The sequence below is a fragment of the Pelodiscus sinensis genome, unplaced genomic scaffold (assembly GCF_049634645.1).
Source record: "Pelodiscus sinensis isolate JC-2024 unplaced genomic scaffold, ASM4963464v1 ctg67, whole genome shotgun sequence".
NCBI classification, from domain to species: Eukaryota; Metazoa; Chordata; order Testudines; family Trionychidae; genus Pelodiscus; species Pelodiscus sinensis.
Genome location: NW_027465935.1, coordinates 435,059 through 454,152, shown reverse-complemented (window position 1 = coordinate 454,152; position 19,094 = coordinate 435,059). Strand labels below are relative to the sequence as shown.

The window sequence follows — 19,094 nt, the reverse complement described above, 5'->3', positions numbered from 1 at the left end:
AAGCCCGAGGTGACCGCCGCCCGGAAGGAGCTCGGAGTGACTTTCTCGGCCCGGGAGCCCTGCGGTTACAAGGGCTAGCGTTGGCCACGAACCGGCAGGAGACCTCAGAAGTTGGAGGCTTGGGTGCGGCAAACTGACCAGCCGAGAGAGCAAGCCCCGGACTGGGGTGGCCCACTGAGGCAGGGACAAAACAGGAAGCCAGCCCCTCACCCCGCTGGGGCTCGCTCCCCTTCCTGTCCCCATCCTGGTGCACCCGCCCCAGAAAAATGGACCCTGCAGACCACTCCTGGGGCCATTTCAGGATTGTAATGGTGCAGAAGGGGAAACTGAGGCACGAGGCCTTTCCCCACGGGCGCTAGCAGAGTTTGAGGAACTTGGCGTTTGTTGGGGTCCTGGCCAATTCTGCCCCTCCTGCTCTTTACTCCTGGACGTTCTCGTCCCCCGCGGGGGTCTACTATGTAAATTCCCGCCGGGGTGAAATGAACCCCCCCGGTGAAATATATGAGAACATCAGATCGGTTTAAAAACGGGAGGTGTTGATGCTTGAGAAAATCAGGCCAACGTGGGACCTGAAAGCCTTTACGTATTAAGGGAGGGTGGGTATAAAGAGGCCAGCAGTGACCAATGGTTCTACTGGAGGTTGGCCCTGAAGGGATGAGCTTCACGGCCAACCTGTGGAACTCCTCGCCGCAGGATGTGGTGAAGACTAGGACTTCCGCAGGGTTCAAAAAAGAGCTGGATCGATTCACGGAGGCGAGGTCCCTTAGTGGATGGGTAGGAATGGGCGGTCCCTCGTCTCGGTTTGTCTGGATATGGATGACGGGGGAGGGTTCACACGAGGGTTCCCTGTTGTGTTCCCTCCCTCTGGGGCACCTACGTAAGAACACCAGAACGGCCAGAGTGCATCAGATCAAAGGTCCATCCAGCCCAGTATCCTGTCTGCTGACAGTGGCCGATGCCCGACGCCCCAGCTGGAAGGATCACAACAGATAATCCTCACGTGATCCGTCCCCTGTCAGAGAAACTGAGGCGAGGGACACCCTTCCTACCCATCCTGGCAAATAGCCACTGCTGGACCTCACCTCCACCAATCTATCTGGCTCTTTTTTGCATCCCGTTCAAGTTCTGGCCTTCGCCGCATCCTGCGGCGAGGAGTTCCACAGGTCGAACCACCAGCGCAAATTCCATGCTTCCAGCTGCTTGTAGCAGGCTCCTGGGCGGGGAAGCTGGCTGCTTGCCACCGACCTCGCCCGACAGCTGTGGAAAATGACGGCGCTGCACCAAGAGCAATCCAGTGTCGGCGGGGTGAGGTTCAGAGCAGCAAGACGTGTTGAATACTGAGACGTTGGCCTTATGGTGTCTTCTCTGTCATCTTGTCCCATTGGCTGCCTCTTTGGAGCAGCGGCTGTCTTAAATTCAGAGTGTGCTGGAATTATTTAACCTCCGAGCAAGGACACTATCTGCTGTTGATTTCCAGAGCCTAACTACGTCTTTGTAGTTGGGGCCAGACGTAACCACCAGCAGGGGGATTTGAACCAGGGACCTCAGGAGTGTAGTACAGGTGCTTTTACAGGTGGAGCTATGAAGGCGGCTGACGCCTAGCTTTGGCTGTAGATCTCTCTTGTTCGTCTCGCTCGCTGTACGTGCCCCTACGTGGGACCACGAGCCACGCAGGGCGTGTGGGTCACGCACGCTGGAGGCGTGAGCAGGGCCACACTGGGGACACCATAGCACGCGGCCGCCAGCCTGGCTGCACTTGCCGCAGGCGGCCCTCGAGAAGAAGCCAGCTTGGTTTGCAAAGAGGTAAACTGAGGCACGGCGCAGGCACGCCGGGGAGCGGCCGATGCACGTCTCAAATGCTACTGCCTGAGTTTAAACGCCAGCCTGGGTCCTTGGGGACAGGGTGGATTAGGAGCCAGCCACGCTGGGGTTCCTAAGGAGACCCCTCTCCGATTTCAGTGGGGTTTAGTCGTTTTCTGAATCCCTAAGCAAGCTGGGGTCTCGTTTCGGCAGGAGGAAGTTGGGCAGCGCGGGGGAAATAGGGGGTGGCTTTGACCCGGCTTTAGGAAAAACAAAGGAGTCCAAAAAGCATTACCCTGCCTCTCGGCACCGGTCTCATGATCTCGGCTGTTTTGCGAAAGCCGTAATCAGCTTCCTCTTGAGAAATGTGACCGTCTTTCCTGCAGCCCGCCCATAAAGAGGACTCTTTCAACACGCCAGTCAGGAGACGGCATGAGAGCCGCGCCGCTTGGCTTAAAAAAAGAACGGCGACGCCGAGCGCAGGCGAGGAGACGCGTGGCGCGGCAAACCGCTTTCGTGGCGCAGACACCCACTTCATCAGATGTATGTCATGTAAATAAGACCATAAGAACGGCCGTCCTGGGTCAGACCAAAGGTCCATCTAGCCCAGTAGCCTGTCTGCCGACAGTGGCCCGCACCAGGTGCCCCAGAGAGGGTGGACCGAAGACAATGATCAAGCGATTTGTCTCCTGCCATCCCTCTCCAGCCTCTGACAAACAGAGGCCAGGGACACCATTTTATCCCCTGGCTAATAGCCTTTTATGGGACCTAACCTCCATGAAATTATCTAGCTTCTCTTTATAGTCCTCGTCTTCACAGCCTCCTCCGGCGAGGAGTTCCACAGGTTGACTATGTGCTGTGTGAAGAAGAACTTTCTTTTATGACTTTTATTACCATTAGTTTCATCTGGTGTCCTCTAGTTCTCCTATTATGGGAACGAATAACTAACATTTTTTATCCTCCAGCGAGGAGTTCCACAGGTTGACTATGCGCTGTGTGAAGAAGAACTTTCTTTTATGACTTTTATTACCATTAGTTTCATTTGGTGTCCTCTAGTTCTCCTACTATGGGAACGAATAAATAACTTTTCTTTATCCTCCGGCGAGGAGTTCCACAGGTTGACTATGTGCTGTGTAAAGAACTTTCTTTTATTACTTTTATTACCATTAGTTTCATCTGGTGTCCTCTAGTTCTCCTACTATGGGCACGAATAAATAACTTTTCTTTATCCGCCCTCTCCACACCACTCATGATTTTATAGACCTCTATCCTATCCCCCCTCACTCTCCTCCTTTCTAAGCTGAAAAGTCCCGGTCGCTTTAACCTCTCTTCATAGGGGACCCGTTCCAACCCCCGAATCATTTTAGTTCCCCTTTTCAGAACTCTTTCCAAGGCCAAAATATCGTTTTTGAGGTGAGGCGACCACATCTGTCCACAGTATTCCAGATGTGGGCGTCCCATCGTTTGATGCTTCCCCCTTCCAGCTCCCTCCTTCCAGGTTTCCCCCTCCCCTCTCCCACCCTCTCTCTTCCCCTCTCCCACCTCCTTTTCCCAGTCTCCCCAGAGGTTAATCCCACCCCCAAGGTTTGTTCAATAAAGAGAGTTTCTATTTTTGACCACACGTGTCCTTTATTTTTTTATATCAGGAAGGGGGGCTAGGGAGGGGTAAGTGGAAGGAGGTGAGGGAGGAATGGGGCACGAGCCCCCGATGGGGAGGACTGGGGTGGCTCTGTGAGCTCCTCGGGGTGGAAGCTTCCTGGATCCTGACAGCCCCCCGACGGATCCCCCCCCGGATGGCAGCCTGCGGCCAGTGCAGCCAGGCTGATGGCCAGCCTTAACTTCGGTTCAGGGTCCACTCAGTGTGGACGTGCTAGTTCGAATTAGCAAAACGCTAATTCGAATGAAGTGAGTTTGAATTAGTGCTGTAGTGTAGACAGACCCTACGATATTCTGTGTCTTATTTTCTATCCCTTTCTTAATAATTCCAGAGGCAGGTATATATATATATATACAGACCTTATACCTGCCTCTGGAATTTCCTCTCCAGGCATCTGACAAAGTGGGTTGTTGTCCACCAAAGCGTTTGCTCCGATAAATTCGTTTCTAAGGTGCCACGGGACGTCTCGGTGTTTATGCAGATTCAGACGAGCCCGGGCTACCCCGCTGCTACGTCAGACCCTGCTGGGGTTTTTTTTAGGAGTTTTGCACGTTCGGGGTGGGCAACCGGGGAGGGTTTAGGTTTGGCCAAAGCGAAGACCGGGGCGGGTGGAACGGCATCTCCGTGCCGAGACGCTTATGCTGGGCTGAGAGAGACCCTGGCAAACCCATCCTCAGGCTCGGCTGGATTACCCAGACTACGCACGTACTTAGGGCACCAGAAAAGCCGGGGCATGCAAAAAAAAAAAAAAGATTTTTGGTTTTGCCAAAATCGGCTGTTTCCAAACGTGGGGAAAACTCCACCCTCCGCGGAACGCTCTTTTGCGCAGCGGAAAAAAATCCCCAACCCCTCCGAGAACCCCGCCGCGTCAAGGCAGACTCGAGCCGCGTTCCCGCGTGCGTATGGGCGCGGACTCTGCTTCGGCGCGGCCGCGTCGGCGGACGTGGCCGGACCGTCGCACGCCGGTCGTCTGGAACGACGCCGGTTTAACGTCCGCTGGGTGTCCGTCCGGAAACGGAAAACGTTAGTTCACGCGAGAGGATTGGTTTTATTTTGAATTCTGTAGGGCGGGCTCCATTATCTTTTCAGTGTCTCAGCCCATGCCTGGGAGCTGTCTATCCAACCCGGTCTCCTGTATCGCCCGTGATGGAGACACCGCAGCACGCCACTGTTTCACCTCCTGGACAAATAGGAAGTCCATCCTCAACCCCCTTTGCTGCAATTTAAGCCCATCGCGTCTTGTCCGATCAGCGGACGTTTTTCTCCCTCCGCCTCGGAACACGTTTTTTGATACTCGAAAACGGCTCTCACGTACCCCCCCTCGGTCTGCTCCTTTCCAAACGACGCCAGCCCGGTTCGTTCCGTCGTCCCGCCTACTTCACGGTCTCCAGAACCCGTTGTCGTCTTTCTGGCTCGCCTCTGGACCGTCTCCAATTGCGCCACCTCTTCGCAATGACTAAGGCTCTGCCTTGCCTCTCGGGACGGAAAGGGAACGGTTTTGGGAGGAGATGCCGGGGGCCGGGAAGAGAGAGAAGCGAAAAAGCAGAGCGGGGGGCTTAGAAAGCGGGCTTTGCTCACGGGAACGGGAACCGTGCTCCTTGCCAGATGGCCGCACGAGGGGCAACGGTTTCCTGCTGCCGCGGGGAAGGTCGAGGGGGGAGATTAGGAAAAACGATTTCTCCAGAACGCCCGGGCCTTGACCTGGGGATTGCTCTTGGCAGCCACAAACTAGGCACTTCCGAGGAACGATGAGATAAGTTCGTTAACACACCCTGCTGCTCTGACACAGCAAAAAGCAGCCGGCTGCTGGTCACAGGGCCTGCCTGCCGCAGCCGTGCCTGGGGCTCTAGGAGTGGGGGGTTCTAGTCCGGGATGTGCCGGTAACTTTGCACTGGTTGGATCCCATCACTCTTGTACCGGCTGGGGGGCTACGCCCCCCCGCCCCGCTCCGGGTCTCTGTCTTGCTGTCCCACACGTCTCTTGATTTCACCCCCCGGTGTCCACTCAGCAGCCCCCCCAAAATGTACACGAGCCCCCAAACCGAGGGAGAGTTTGCCGCGGAGGAGCTGACGTCTGAAATGAGGGTGTGTGTGAGAGACGTGGGTGTGTGTGAGAGTGGGGTGTGTGGGGGGGGTGACACAGAGAGAGCGAGCGAGGGGGGTTGTGTGTGTGAGGGGTGTGTGTGCGTGGGGGGTGTGTGAGAGAGGGTATGTGCGTATGTGAGGGGTGTGTGAGTGTGTGTGGGGGAGGGAGGGAGAGAGGGGCGGTTTGTGTGTGTCTGTGGGGGGGTTGTGTGTGTATTAGATGAGGATTTCTGTGTGTGAGAGAGAAGGGGCTGTATCTGAGTGTAGGTGTGAGAGGGGTGTGGGTGCATGGGTGTGTGTGAGAGAGGGATGTATCTGAATGTGGGGGTGAGTGGAGTGTGTGTATGTGTGAGGGGTGTGGGTGTGTTTCAGGGGGTGTGAGAGAGGGTATGTGTGAGAGAGGGGTGTGTGTGTGTGAGTGGTGTGTGTGTGTGAGAGGGGTGTGGGTGCGTAGGTGTGTGTGAGAGAGGGATGTATCTGAATGTGGGGGTGAGGGGGGGTGAGTGGTGTGTGTGTATGTGTGAGGGGTGTGGGTGTGTTTCAGGGGGTGTGAGAGAGAGAGGGTATGTGTGAGAGAGGGGTGTGTGTGTGTGTGGTGTGTGTGTGAGAGAGGGGTGTGGGTGCGTAGGTGTGTGTGAGAGGGATGTATCTGAATGTAGGGGTGAGGGGGGGTGAGTGGTGTGTGTGTATGTGTGAGGGGTGTGGGTGTGTTTCAGGGGGTGTGAGAGAGAGAGGGTATGTGTGAGAGAGGGGTGTGTGTGTGTGAGTGGTGTGTGTGTGTGAGAGGGGTGTGGGTGCGTAGGTGTGTGTGAGAGAGGGATGTATCTGAATGTAGGGGTGAGGGGGGGTGAGTGGTGTGTGTGAATGTGTGAGGGGTGTGGGTGTGTTTCAGGGGGTGTGAGAGAGAGGGTATGTGTGAGAGAGGGGTGTGTGTGTGTGTGAGTGGGGTGTGCGTGCGTGGGGGTGTGTGTGAGGAGTGTGTGAGTGCGGTTATGCGTGTGTGTGTGTGTGTGTGTGTGTGTGTGTGAGAGAGGTCGTGTGTGAGTGGGTGTGTGTGTGAGAGAGGTTGTTTGTGTCCCTGGGGTGCCCCACAGCCGGCAAGGGGCTGCCCCCCGCCCCCATCTCTCTGCCCTCAGACCTTCCGGGCATCCCCGGCCCACTCATTAGCATGTGTTGGTGGGGTGGGGGGCGGAGGAGGAAACACCTGGGTGTGTGTGTAGGGGGGGGGAGTTTCTCCGCCGCATGGCTGAGTGGAAAGGAAACCGTGTGGGGCTGCCCTACCGAGAAGCCGCGACTCCCCCAACGGACACACCCTTTCCTAGGAAGCTATCGGGGCTTTCTGGGCCCCCTGCCGCACCCGTCCGGCTTTTCCCCCCGCCTCGTGGGCCGCGCCCATCGACCTGCGGAACTCCTCGCCGCAGGATGCGGCAAAGGCCGGGACTTGAACAGCGCCCCGGCTGCAGGCGTCTTGCCCCGTTCCAGCGTCCTCGGGCTGACGGGGTTAACAGGAAGTGCCCTGTGCAATGCGGCTCCGTACAGGGACGGTGTAAAAATAGGCCCTCGTTACTCACTGGGGTCGCCTCCCACTTAATCAGCATTATGATTATTAATTGTTTCCGGCCGCCTCCGCGGGAGGGTTGCCCCAGCCGGCTGACGGGTCTACCAAAGGGCACGGCCGGGTGATCTAGGGTACCGCAGGCCGTTTGCGGCGCCGGCGTGGCCTGTGTGTGGCTGTCCTGCCCGGGCTGGGGTCATCAGGGTGGGGGGTCTAGGACTCGAGGGGCCCAAGAAGGGGGTCCCGACGGTCCCGGGAGCTGCCGGACCTCGCAACGTGCTTGTGGGAGGCTGCGGGAAGGGGGCTGGTGGCTCAGGATTGGGGGCAAGCGGCCAGGAGAGATTTCTAGCGTTAAGGACGCCCCGGGACTGGAAGAGGGGGGCACAGTCAAGGAGACAAGGAGGGTGGGGTAGGGACGGACGCAACCGCGGGAACTCAGAGCGCTCTCTGCTGGCTGGCTGGCGTTACTGTTCTTCCGGCGGTGCCAGCCGGGCCCTGGGACAGGAAGCCCTGCAGAATCCAGGGTGCCAGGAAGAACCCCCCGATTCTGGGACAGCCGTTCGGGGTGTCCTCGGGGTGTCCGTGAGGAGGGGACGCCAGAGTCACCGTTCAGAGCAGGAACGCCTAAATTCACGCCGTCTCGGCTGCGGGAAATGGAGACCCCCCAGGGAGGGCAGGAAACACAACTAAGAAGCGGCGGCATAAACCGTTGTCCGATAAAACGGGGGGGGGGAGAGGCGGACGCTTTGGTGACCAGGAGACGGCTGGGGGGAGCGGATTTGAGAGCCACCTACAACTCCCGGAAGGGGGGTCCCCGAGAGGCCGGTCTCGGTGGGGGCAGAGGGCAGAACGAGGCGCAAAGGTCTCGTGTCTCAGTGGGGCGAGGTCGGAGACGAGGACGAACGATTTCCCGGGGAGGGCGGGGAAGCACTGGGACGGGTAGGGTGGAATCGCCATCCCTAGAGATTTGGGTTGGGGGGATGGAGCCAGGGTTGACGCATGATACCTCCTGAGGGCTCTTCCCCCCCCGAATCGTGTTAGCGCCAGAGCCACCGGCGGACACTTTCTTGGGGCTGCACCCGGTGACTTGCGGAACTCCTCGCCGCAGGATATGGTGACGGCCAGGACTTTAACAGAGCGCCGGCTGCTGGGAGCCCCGTTCCCTGAGCCAACGTGCCAACGTTCTCCAACTCCCGTGTTCTCGCCCTCCTAGGTGGGTGATGCTCGCACGACCCACGGGGGGGGCTGGTCACTACAATGCGTGGGTGCACGGGGGTCCATGCTTTTTAGCTGCCACCCAGAGAAGGAAAGGAAGGCACATTTGACACGCCCCGGGGCCGCACACCCGGCTTCGGGACCTACCGCCGTCCCGTGGGGGCCCCCGGCCCGGAGAAACGGGCCGTCCGCCGACAGAGCGAGGACCGCGCCCTTCTCTCCGCGGCAGGGTGGGCGTCCCGCCACAGAGAAAGGATCTGGCGTGGGGTGCCGCACTGCTGACTCAAAACAGGACTTCCGAGGTGCCCCGGTTCCTCTTCGGCTGCCTATTTAAAACTGACCAAATTTCGTGACCCTGCAGAGGAACTCTGGTGGGGCTTCAAGGAACTGATTCGAAGAATTCGCCCGGAGCATCATTTCCTCTGCGAGACCCAGCTGCCGGCGTCCTTCTCTCTTTCGTTTTTTTTTTTTTTTTCCCCCTTCCCCTCTGTCACTCTGGGCCACCTCCTGCGGTAGGTGTTGGCTAATCCGGCTATTAAAGAAGACGCGTTTCCCCATTTCGGGGCCATTCGCGACGGAAGACAGCGGCGCGCGTCAGAGCCGGCGGCGCCGGACGCGCGTCTCGCCGAGCATGCGGTGGCGAGTGGAGACGCTGGGTTTGCTCCTAGGTAGGTGCCGAGCTTTTCGGCCCTTCGGCCAATGGCTCGCCGGCGCGGCCGTTCGGGCACGGCCCCCCGCGCCGGCTCGTCTTTCGCGGGGGGGGGGGAAGGGAGGGACGGGCGGCGCGGCGTTCGGTGGAGGAGGATGTGAGTCACCCCGAAGCAGCAACGGAACGGAGCCAGCCGCCTGACATCCACCGTCTTGCTGACTCTCCTAACCTGGTCTGCTCGGCACCGGGGTGGGTGGGAACGGCTCTTGTACGGGAAATCAGTCAAACGAAGAGTGAAAATCGGTACTTTGCTGTCGGAAACCGTTGGCTGTCGGGGTCCGTGTGCCAAATCTTTCGAAAGCGAGAGCTGGCCATTTTGGGGACTTCCGGGGGGGGGGGTTTGGCTCCGCTTGGGCTGCTTTTGGCCTCGGAGTTGTTGGCAACGACCAACCCAAGCGGTGTCTGAACCCGAGATGCCGGTGGGAACGGTTCTGGAGCCTTTCGGAGGTTCTCCAGATGTTCCCGGGCAGCTGTAGGTTTTCGTTTGACCGATAGACGGACAGTCTGGTGCCAGAGGGAGCTCAGACCATGCAGGGCACCTTCGTGGGCTGTGCAACTTTGTGTTATTAAAACACACAACAATGCTGCTCCCAAAGCGTGCTCGGTATTTCGGGGGGCTACCGCTCGTTCTTGCGAGGGGAAAGAGCGAGGCAACGCTGGCATTCTTAGCAGCTGAGTTAGCTGGCCTGCACGGCTAGCCGGGAGGAAAGCGTCTAGACTACGAATCTAGAAACCCAAGCGGTTCTTCATGAGCTGGGTGGGGGAGGTCATGAGCGATCAGCGTTGAAGAGCAGGTTGTGTAGACATCTACCAGGGATGGTCTGGATGGGGCTTGGTCCTGCCGGAAGGGCAGGAGACTGGACTTGATGACCTCTCAAGGTCCCTTCCAGTTCTATGATTCTGTAGACATCTACCAGGGATGGTCCAGATGGTGCTTGGTCCTACCGTGAGGGCAGGGGACTGGACTTGATGACCTCTCAAGGTCCCTTCCAGTTCTATGATTCTGTAGACATCTACCAGGGATGGTCAAGATGGTGCTGGGTCCTGCCGTAAGGGCAGGAGACTGGACTTGATGACCTCTCAAGATCCCTTCCAGTTCTATGATTCTGTAGACATCTACCAGGGATGGTCGAGACGGTGCTGGGTCCTGCCGTAAGGGCAGGAGACTGGACTTGATGACCTCTCAAGATCCCTTCCAGTTCTATGATTCTGTAGACATCTACCAGGGATAGTCCAGACGGTGCTTGGTCCTGCCGGGAAGGCAGGGGAGTAGACTTGATGACCTCTCAAGATCCCTTCCAGTTCTATGATTCTGTAGACATCTACCAGGGATGGTCGAGACGGTGCTGGGTCCTGCCGTAAGGGCAGGAGACTGGACTTGATGACCTCTCAAGGTCCCTTCCAGTTCTATGATTCTGTAGACATCTACCAGGAATGGTCTAGACGGTGCTTGGTCCTGCTGTGAAGGCTTGATGCCGTCTTGAGGTCCCTTCCAATTCTAGGATCCTAGGATTTTCCAACGGCCACCTTCTGGTGGCTATCCTTTGTCCAACTCTTCCGACTCCCGTAGCCGGAAGAAGGGGCACCTCAGGTAGTGTTGGAGCACGGGGCTGGAAGGCACTCCGGGGGTCACCTTCTCCACCCCTCCCGCCTGTTCTAGACCATGTTCCCTTCAAGACCCAGTTGACTCCCATCTTGTCCTGGCTGCCACGAGGATAGACGTTGAATAACCAAGGAACGTCCAGAGAACGTTTCTTCTCTTCCGAAATCTTTTCGGAAGCGGAGAGGCGCTTTTTCGGCATCCCCGTCAACCTCGTTTGACGAGGAAGAAGGGACGTTCCGAAAAAGGGTCTTTTCCCCCAATTTGGAAATGTCGGAAAAGCCTCTTCTGAAAAAAGAAGCGGAAAAAGCGACACCATTTGCGGTTCCCAATTGGCGCCGCTTTTTCCGGAAGAGAAAAGGGGGCTGCTTTTTCCGTGTAGATATAACCTCATTCCTTTGTCCTCTTTTCCCCCCTCTCTCTTTTTCCTCCTTCTCGCTCTCTTTTTTCTTTTTTTCTCTCCCACGGGGAAGGGGGTTGTCCATGACATTTTAATTCCTCGACAAGGGCTCCGGATGCTCGACCATTGGGAACCGCCGGTTTCTAAATCGTCCCTGATAGGCGTCTGTCCAACCTACCCTTGGATATCTCCAGTGACGGCGATTCCGCAACCTCCCTCGGCAATTTAGTCCAGAGTTTCACCACCCGGACGGGTAGGAAGGCCCCCAAACTGGGCTAACGTCTCTCGGTTCCCCCCGCCCGCCATCTGCAGCAGGTGACGCTTTTCCGAATGTCCGGCCTCAACTTCCCTCGCTACGCCCGCTGCTTCTCGTCCCGGCGTCAGAGGCCGACGGGAACACGTTTTCGCCTTCCTCCTTGCGACGCCTTTTTCGAGACTTGAAAACAGGAGCAAACGGCCGACCGAGGGCCATGGGGGGGGGAGCCGAGAAAGAGGTGACCTGCGCGCTCACGCCCGTGCCACACGTTTTTCCTCTTCCGAACTCTTTTCGGAAGCGGAGAGGCGCTTTTCCGGCATCCCCGTCAGCCTCGTCGGACGAGGAAGAAGGGACGTTCCGAAAAAGGGTTTTTTTCCCCAATTTGGAAATGTCGGAAAAGCCTCTTCTGAAAAAAGAAGTGGAAAAAGCGACACCGTTTGATGGCTGCGGTTTGCTTCCCACCGGCCGGATAGAGGATTAATCCGGGGGACCCCTTACGGGCACCGTGGTAGGGAGACCCCAGAAGCACAATGGGGCTGTTCCCTACCTCGTGAGGGAGGGCTAGAAACCTCTTGAAGGGACTTTGAAACTGGTAGACTCCAGGGGCAGACCTTTCGGGGCAGGGGCGGTGGTGACTCAGTTTCCCCACTCCACTTTTTCCTTCCCACCTCCCTTGCTGCCGCTGCTGCTTCTCCCACGCCGCTGCGTGGGGCTTTCTCTCCGCCTCCCACCTTTCTCCCGGCCGCCAATCCGGGTTCCCGTATCTCGCTCCCGTATCCGGGTTCCCGTTTCTCGCTCCCGTATCCGGGTTCCCGTTTCTCGCTCCCGTATCCGGGTTCCCGTTTCTCGCTCCCGTATCCGGGTTCCCGTATCTCGCTGACGCTTTCCTGTTCCTTTCTAGCGGTGACGCAGGGGCTCGTCCTCCAAACCCCGGCCCCCCTCCGCGGATGCCCCCCGGACCCCCTGGGGAAAATCAGCGCCAAGATCCGGCACATGGACGCGCAAGCCAAGGAGCTGTTCGCACTCTACGTAAGCGCCGGCTCTTCCACCGAACTCCGCGCGCCGCCAACGGGCTCCGCAGGTGTGGGGCGGGCGGCGGAGCCACGCCGGTGACCGCAGAAAAGGGGACAGCCCCGCGGACGCGCCGATGGAAACCGAGGCTGGGTAGCTTGCGGCGTGGGGGGGGGCCGGCTGCATCTGGCCGTTCGGTATTTGAATCCTGCTGTCCCCAAAAAGCCGGGGACCTGGGAAAGCCACGTGATAGTCAGGCGGACCGGGCGGGTGCCCCGTGACTCGCCGGAGGCGCGTGGGCGGGCCGGGGGGGGGGGGTAGCCCGGCTGACACGTCCACCTCGCCGGCAGCGAGTCGTTTTCGTTCGGGGCCACGGCCCCGTGGGAGGGAATTCACACCCGGGTGACTCAGCGAGCCAAGGCATGCTGGGCCGTGTTCGGAGACTCTCACCGGGGCGGGGGAGTCGTTTCTGCGCCGGCCACGCCAAGAATTTGCTCCGGGGTCAACTCTCCCCTGAGTGGCGTGGAGGAGGGGCAGGATATGGGGTAGAAGGGGGCTCGGGGGAGTGTGAGATCGGGAAGGGCGCTTGGGGGAAGGAGGCAGAGGATTGGGGTCCGGGAGGGGCAGGAGATTGGGGGGTGGGGCAGAGGTGCAGGTGGGGCAGCAGAGCGTTGGAGGGGCTGGGGTGACAGGTTCTGAGCCGGATCCTGCCCCACGGAGCTTGGGGGTCACGCCCTCAGCCAGTCTCCCATTCCCCTGCCGGCGGGTCGCACGCTGACGGAGACTCTCCTCCCCAGAAGTAGCTGCATTTTCACCCGCGCCGGTCCTACCCGCAATTCAAGCCCGGAGCTAGGACCCACCACGTCGGGGGGTGGAGCCCGGGCATTGTCATCCGCTCGCTCAGTGGGCCGGTGCCCGGTGCCGTGCCTCAGTTTCCCCACCTATAAAACGGCGGCAATCGTCTCCGCCCGTTTCTGTCGGTGGGCGTGGCAAGCCCGGAGCTAGGACCCACCACGTCGGGGGGTGGAGCTCGGGCGTTGTCATCCGCTCGCTCAGCGGGCCCGTGCCTGGTGCCGTGCCTCAGTTTCCCCACCTATAAAACGGCGGCGACCCCACAGCAGCCTAGGAGACCCCACAGCCACCTAGCCAACCCCACAGCGGCCTAGGAGACCCCACAGCCACCTAGCTGACCCCTAAGTGGCCTAGCCGATCCCACAGCGACCTAGCTAACCCCACAGTGGCCTAGCCAACCTCTCGGTAGACTGGCCAGCCCCACAAGTGCCCTAGCCATCTCCACAGAGGCCTCGCCGACCCCACAAACGGCTTAGCTCGCTCCGCAGCTGCCTAGCCGACCCCTTAGCAGCCTAGCCGACCCCACAGAGGCTGAGCCGACCCCTTAGCAGCCTAGCCGACCCCACAGAGGCCAAGCCGACCCCTTAGCAGCCTAGCCGACCCCACAGAGGCCAAGCCGACCCCTTAGCAGCCTAGCCGACCCCACAGAGGCCTAGCCGACCCCTTAGCAGCCTAGCCGACCCCACAGAGGCCTAGCCGACCCCGTAGCAGCCTAGCCGACCCCACAGAGGCTGAGCCGACCCCTTAGCAGCCTAGCCGACCCCACAGAGGCCTAGCCGACCCCTTAGCAGCCTAGCCGACCCCACAGAGGCCTAGCCGACCCCTTAGCAGCCTAGCCGACCCCACAGAGGCCGAGCCGACCCCTTAGCAGCCTAGCCGACCCCACAGAGGCTGAGCCGACCCCTTAGCAGCCTAGCCGACCCTACAGAGGCTGAGCCGACCCCTTAGCAGCCTAGCCGACCCCACAGAGGCTGAGCCGACCCCTTAGCAGCCTAGCCGACCCCACAGAGGCTGAGCCGACCCCTTAGCAGCCTAGCCGACCCCACAGAGGCTGAGCCGACCCCTTAGCAGCCTAGCCGACCCCACAGAGGCCTAGCCGACCCCGTAGCAGCCTAGCCGACCCCACAGAGGCCTAGCCGACCCCTTAGCAGCCTAGCCGACCCCACAGAGGCCTAGCCGACCCCTTAGCAGCCTAGCCGACCCCACAGAGGCCTAGCCGACCCCTTAGCAGCCTAGCTGACCCCACAGAGGCCTAGCCGACCCCTTAGCACCCTAGCTGACCCCACAGAGGCCTAGCCGACCCCTTAGCAGCCTAGCCGACCCCACAGAGGCCTAGCCGACCCCGTAGCAGCCTAGCCGACCCCACAGAGGCCCAGCCGACCCCTTAGCAGCCCAGCCGACCCCGCCGCTCTCCCCCGTGGTGGCTGGCCTTGCATCCCGTCTCTTTTGGTTTCCAGATGGCGGAGCAGCGCTTGAACGGGACCGAGTTTTCCCACCTGTGCCACGAGGCCGTCCCCTGGCTCCCCACGGGCCCCGGGCCGGCCCTGCGGCGGGGGGCCCTGCCGGCCCTGGCCCGCACGCTGCAGCGCCTCCGGGGCGCCCTGCAGACCATCGGGACGCAGCAGCAGGTGCTGAGCGCCCCGGGCGCGGCCCTCCACGAGACACTCTACAGCGCCCAGGCGGCCGTGGGCGGGCTGCTGTCCAACGTCGCCTGCGCCCTCGAGGGGGCCGTGCCCCCCGCCCCGGTGGGACCCGGCGCCCCCAAGCTCTTCCACCAGCGGATCGAGGGCTGTAAGGTGCTGCGGAGCTACAGCCAGTTCCTGGAGGCCCTGGTCAAGCGCTTACAGAGGGCCCCGCGGGCGCTGGCGGCGCGGCGGAAAGGCCAGAGGGGCGCCCGGCGAAACGCGGCGCCTGCCGGCCGCTGAACGCGCCGCCGTGGAAACACGAGACTGAACGCCGGGGCTCGGCTCCGCCTGCCGCCGTGGGGCACCGGCGCGCTCCGTGGGGGCGGCTGCCGGGGATCCCGGATTGGCGCGACCGGGGACGGCTGCCGAACACGCCAAGGACTGCCCCCGGGGTCTCTCCCGTCCGGGGGTCCCTCAGCGCGGGGCAGCGACTGCTGGAACTCCCCGCGCAGGATGCGGGAGGAGCGGGGTGGGGAGCCGCCGGAAGCAGCGGTACCGCGGAAATAGCGAATCGGGTGACGGGCAACAGCTCGGGGCAGGGACCGTGTGGACGGCGCCGCCGAGCTAATCGGGGGGCAAAGCACCCCTTTCTGATTGGCTCAGCGGAGACGCCGATTGCGTTCTGGACTTCACACGTCATTGCCCTTTGAGGAGGTTAATTTCACACAGACAGACAGACACAGACACAAACACACTCCTAGACACAGACACAGACACAAACACAGACACAGACACAAACACACTCCCAGACACACTCCCAGACACACTCCCAGACACAGACACAGACACAAACACAGACACAAACACACTCCCAGACACAGACACAGACACAAACACAGACACAAACACACTCCCAGACACAGACACAGACACAAACACACTCCCAGACACAGACACAAACACAGACACAAACACACTCCCAGACACAAACACACTCCCAGACACAAACACACAGACACAGACACAAACACACTCCCAGACACGGACACACACACAAACACAGAGACAGACACAGACGCACACACGCAAACACACAGACACAGACACTCAGACACAAACACAGGCACACACACATAAACACACACACACACAGACACAGACACACGCAAAGACAGACACTCACAGACACAGACAGACACACAGACACATGGACCCACACACAGAAACACACACTCACAGACACAAATCCACACACAGACACACACACAGACACACACAAACACACTCACAGACACACACACACACACACACAAACACAGAGACAGACTCAGATAGACGCACAAACACACAGAAACACACACTCACAGACACAAATCCACACACAGACACACACACAGACAGACACACAAACACAGAGACAGACGCACACGCAGACACAGACACACATAAACACACACAGACACACACACAAACAAACACAGACACAGACACTCCCAGACACAGACACACAGACACACACAGAAACACACACTCACAGACACAAATACACACAGACACAGACAGAAACACACACACACACACAAACACAGAGACAGACTCAGACAGACGCACACACACAAACACAGACACAGACACTCCCAGACACAGACAGACACACAGACACACACAGAAACACACACTCACAGACACAAATCCACACACAAACACTGAGACAGACTCAGACAGATGCACACACACACACAGACACAGACACAGACACGCCCAGACACAGACAGACACAGACACATAGACCCACGCACAGAAACACACACTCACAGACCCACACCCAGACCCCCCCAGACCCCCAGACACAAACCCACACACAGACCCGCAAAGTTCCGTGTCTCTTCTGTTTTGTAAACCCGTCACGCTACCAAAGCCATCGGCCACGCGTTCATCGTTGCTGTAGTTCGGGGGCCTGTTCGCGCCGCTACCGAAGGGGGTTATCACGTTGACTACAACTCCTCGGTAGCGCCGGCCAATCGAAACCACTACAAAGGTTGCTTGGAAAACCAGCCAGGGCGCTAGGAAAAATTGACAGCCCCGATACAAGGCAACAGCCCTTTTTCCTGGTGTCCGTAGGGATGATTTGGGACTTTATTGTGTGAGATCCTTTACCGTAGCTCGGGGTAGATTTAAATGCACAAAGGTCCAGCGTCTACCTCAATCCGACGCTATTTTCCTCGTTTTTGCCCCCGGGCGGATTTTTATTGCAGCGTCACGCCCGTCCAATCAGATCGGCTCGCGAGCTTGCTGTGGGCTAGCCGCACCGACTGAAGTGAGTCAAGGATCCCGACTAAGTCACCGTGCGCTGTGTGCGTCTCTCCTTCCCAACGACGCCGGCACATGACCGCTGCCGACGTTGTGCGAGAGCCCATCCCCACGTCCCCGGCTGGTTTCGCGCCACAGATTCCATGCAGCGCGCGGGCAACCGGTGGAACTCCTCGCTGCAGGATGCGGAGAAGGCCACGCCGTGGACAGGGTTCAAAAAAAAGAGCTCCATCCATCAATGATGGCTGGGAATGGAGTCCGGAGCCTCTGTCAGACGCTGCGAACGGATCGTTTAATGATGACTTATTCTGTTCATTCCCTCTGGCGGGAAACATGGCACATAATGAAATCGATGAGTCTGGGGGCCCCGTTTCTGTTCGACTATCCGGTGCCACAGGACTCCTCGTGGCTTTTGCAGACTCAAACTAACACGGCCACCCCTCGGATACTTAATATACCGAAAAGAGACCTTTGAAACACCCGGCCTGCCTTCCTCTGTAATAATTTATCGATTCAGTATTTATTAGGCACAACGGTTTAATTTAACATAGCTTTGTATCGGCACGATTTATTTAAAAATGTGTGTTTTTTTTAATATATATATATATATATGTGAATGTTTTTAATATATGTTCAAATATGAACGCAAGAATGTTTTATTTATGGATCGAAATGTGTTTTTCACGGGGACGTGCGCTCTCTGGACCCTGTGTAATCCTGACGTCCCGATTTTTGTATCGCCGACTTGTTCGTTTTGTTGGCAAAGATCTCATTAAAAGTCACGCCCACGGGCGAGGTGGATGATCCGGTTTGGAAAGTAGACCCGTGCCGTTGTGAGGACGGGGAGGGCGAAACTTTTGGGGGGCGTTTTTCTAAGGGGGCAAAGGGGGAGAGGTTTTGGGGGGGAAGTTTTGTGTCACCGAAAATGCCGCGCTACAGTTTCCAGAGGGAATTTGGCGCGCCGAGAAGCGGTAGCGTGGCTTTTACAGTGACCACGCTCAGATGCTTCAGAGGATCCCGCCAATAAACTCTTTATAGCAATTCCTTCCTGACCCTGCTCACGAAGAGCCCGAACTGTGCCCTGAAGCATGACGATTTTTGTCTCTTCTAAATGTTGCATTCGCAGGAGTGTCGTGAGCCAGACAGGAGAAGTCGTTCTTCCGCTCGGCTCCGCGCTGGTCAGGCCTCCGTGGGAGTCTTGTGTCCGGTTCTGGGCACCGCATTTCAAGGAAGATGTGGAATCTCCATCTCGGGGGATATTTAAGAGCAGGTTGGATAAATGTCTATCAGGGATGGGCTAGACCCGTGGTCCCCAATCTTTCGGGGCTGCCATGCGCCCGGGGGCAGGGCCAATCATGTGCCGGGAACCCGGGGCGGGACCACCCCTACGCCGTGTGCCCAGTGCCGGCACCACCCATGCGCCGCACTCCCGGGGTCGGCCCCATACACCACGTGCCCGGGGCCGGTGCCGCGCACCTAGGGGTGAGGCCACCCATCCGCCGTGTGCCCGGGGCTGGAACAGCCCCATGCGCTTCATGCCCAGGACCGGCGCCACTTCTGTGCCGTGCGTTCAGGAGCCGGCAGAGCCCATGTGCCATGCGTCTGGGGCCGGTGCTGCTCCTGTGCCGTGTGCCTGGGGCGGGGACGCCCGTACGCCGGACACCCAGAAGCCGGCAGCGCCCATGCACCACGTGTCCGGGGGCGGGGACGGGGCCAGCCGGATCACGCGGCGGGTGCATAGAAACGCCACGTTGGGGACAGTACAGGCAGTCCCCGGGTTACGTACAAGATAGGGACTGTAGGTTTGTTCTTAAGTTGAATCTGTATGTAAGTCGGAGATGGTACATATTGTAGGGGAAACATTTCTTGCCAAACATTTTTCCAGAGCTCAGTTTTATTCTCCCACACCTCACTTCCCTCAGTCCTTTATTCTCAAGCTCAGGTGTCTGCTGAGAAAAGCCGCTCCGTGTCTCCCTAGTCTGCTGGGGGGACCCGCTAGCTTCGCGTCTCCCTAGTCTGC

The 19,094-nt window shown here is 59.0% G+C and overlaps 1 protein-coding gene across 1 annotated transcript; it reads left to right on the top strand.

Annotated features, from left to right (window-relative positions):
* The first annotated feature begins 8,667 nt into the window (after positions 1–8,667).
* On the top strand, positions 8,668–15,688 carry LOC142825191 (uncharacterized). The gene is made up of 3 exons (XM_075916991.1): positions 8,668–8,979; positions 12,178–12,305; positions 14,597–15,688. Exons 1-3 carry the CDS (start codon positions 8,943–8,945, stop codon positions 15,062–15,064), a joined length of 633 nt encoding a protein of 210 aa, XP_075773106.1. The 5' UTR covers positions 8,668–8,942; the 3' UTR covers positions 15,065–15,688.
* The last annotated feature ends 3,406 nt before the right edge of the window (positions 15,689–19,094 follow it).

Bases quoted from the DNA above. Each gene is read 5' to 3' on its own strand.
- LOC142825191 (XM_075916991.1), top strand. From the start codon at position 8,943: ATGCGGTGGCGAGTGGAGACGCTGGGTTTGCTCCTAG. The intron at 8,980-12,177 runs GTAGGTGCCGAG...GTTCCTTTCTAG, and splicing joins GACGCTGGGTTTGCTCCTAG to CGGTGACGCAGGGGCTCGTC. The intron at 12,306-14,596 runs GTAAGCGCCGGC...TTTGGTTTCCAG, and splicing joins AGGAGCTGTTCGCACTCTAC to ATGGCGGAGCAGCGCTTGAA.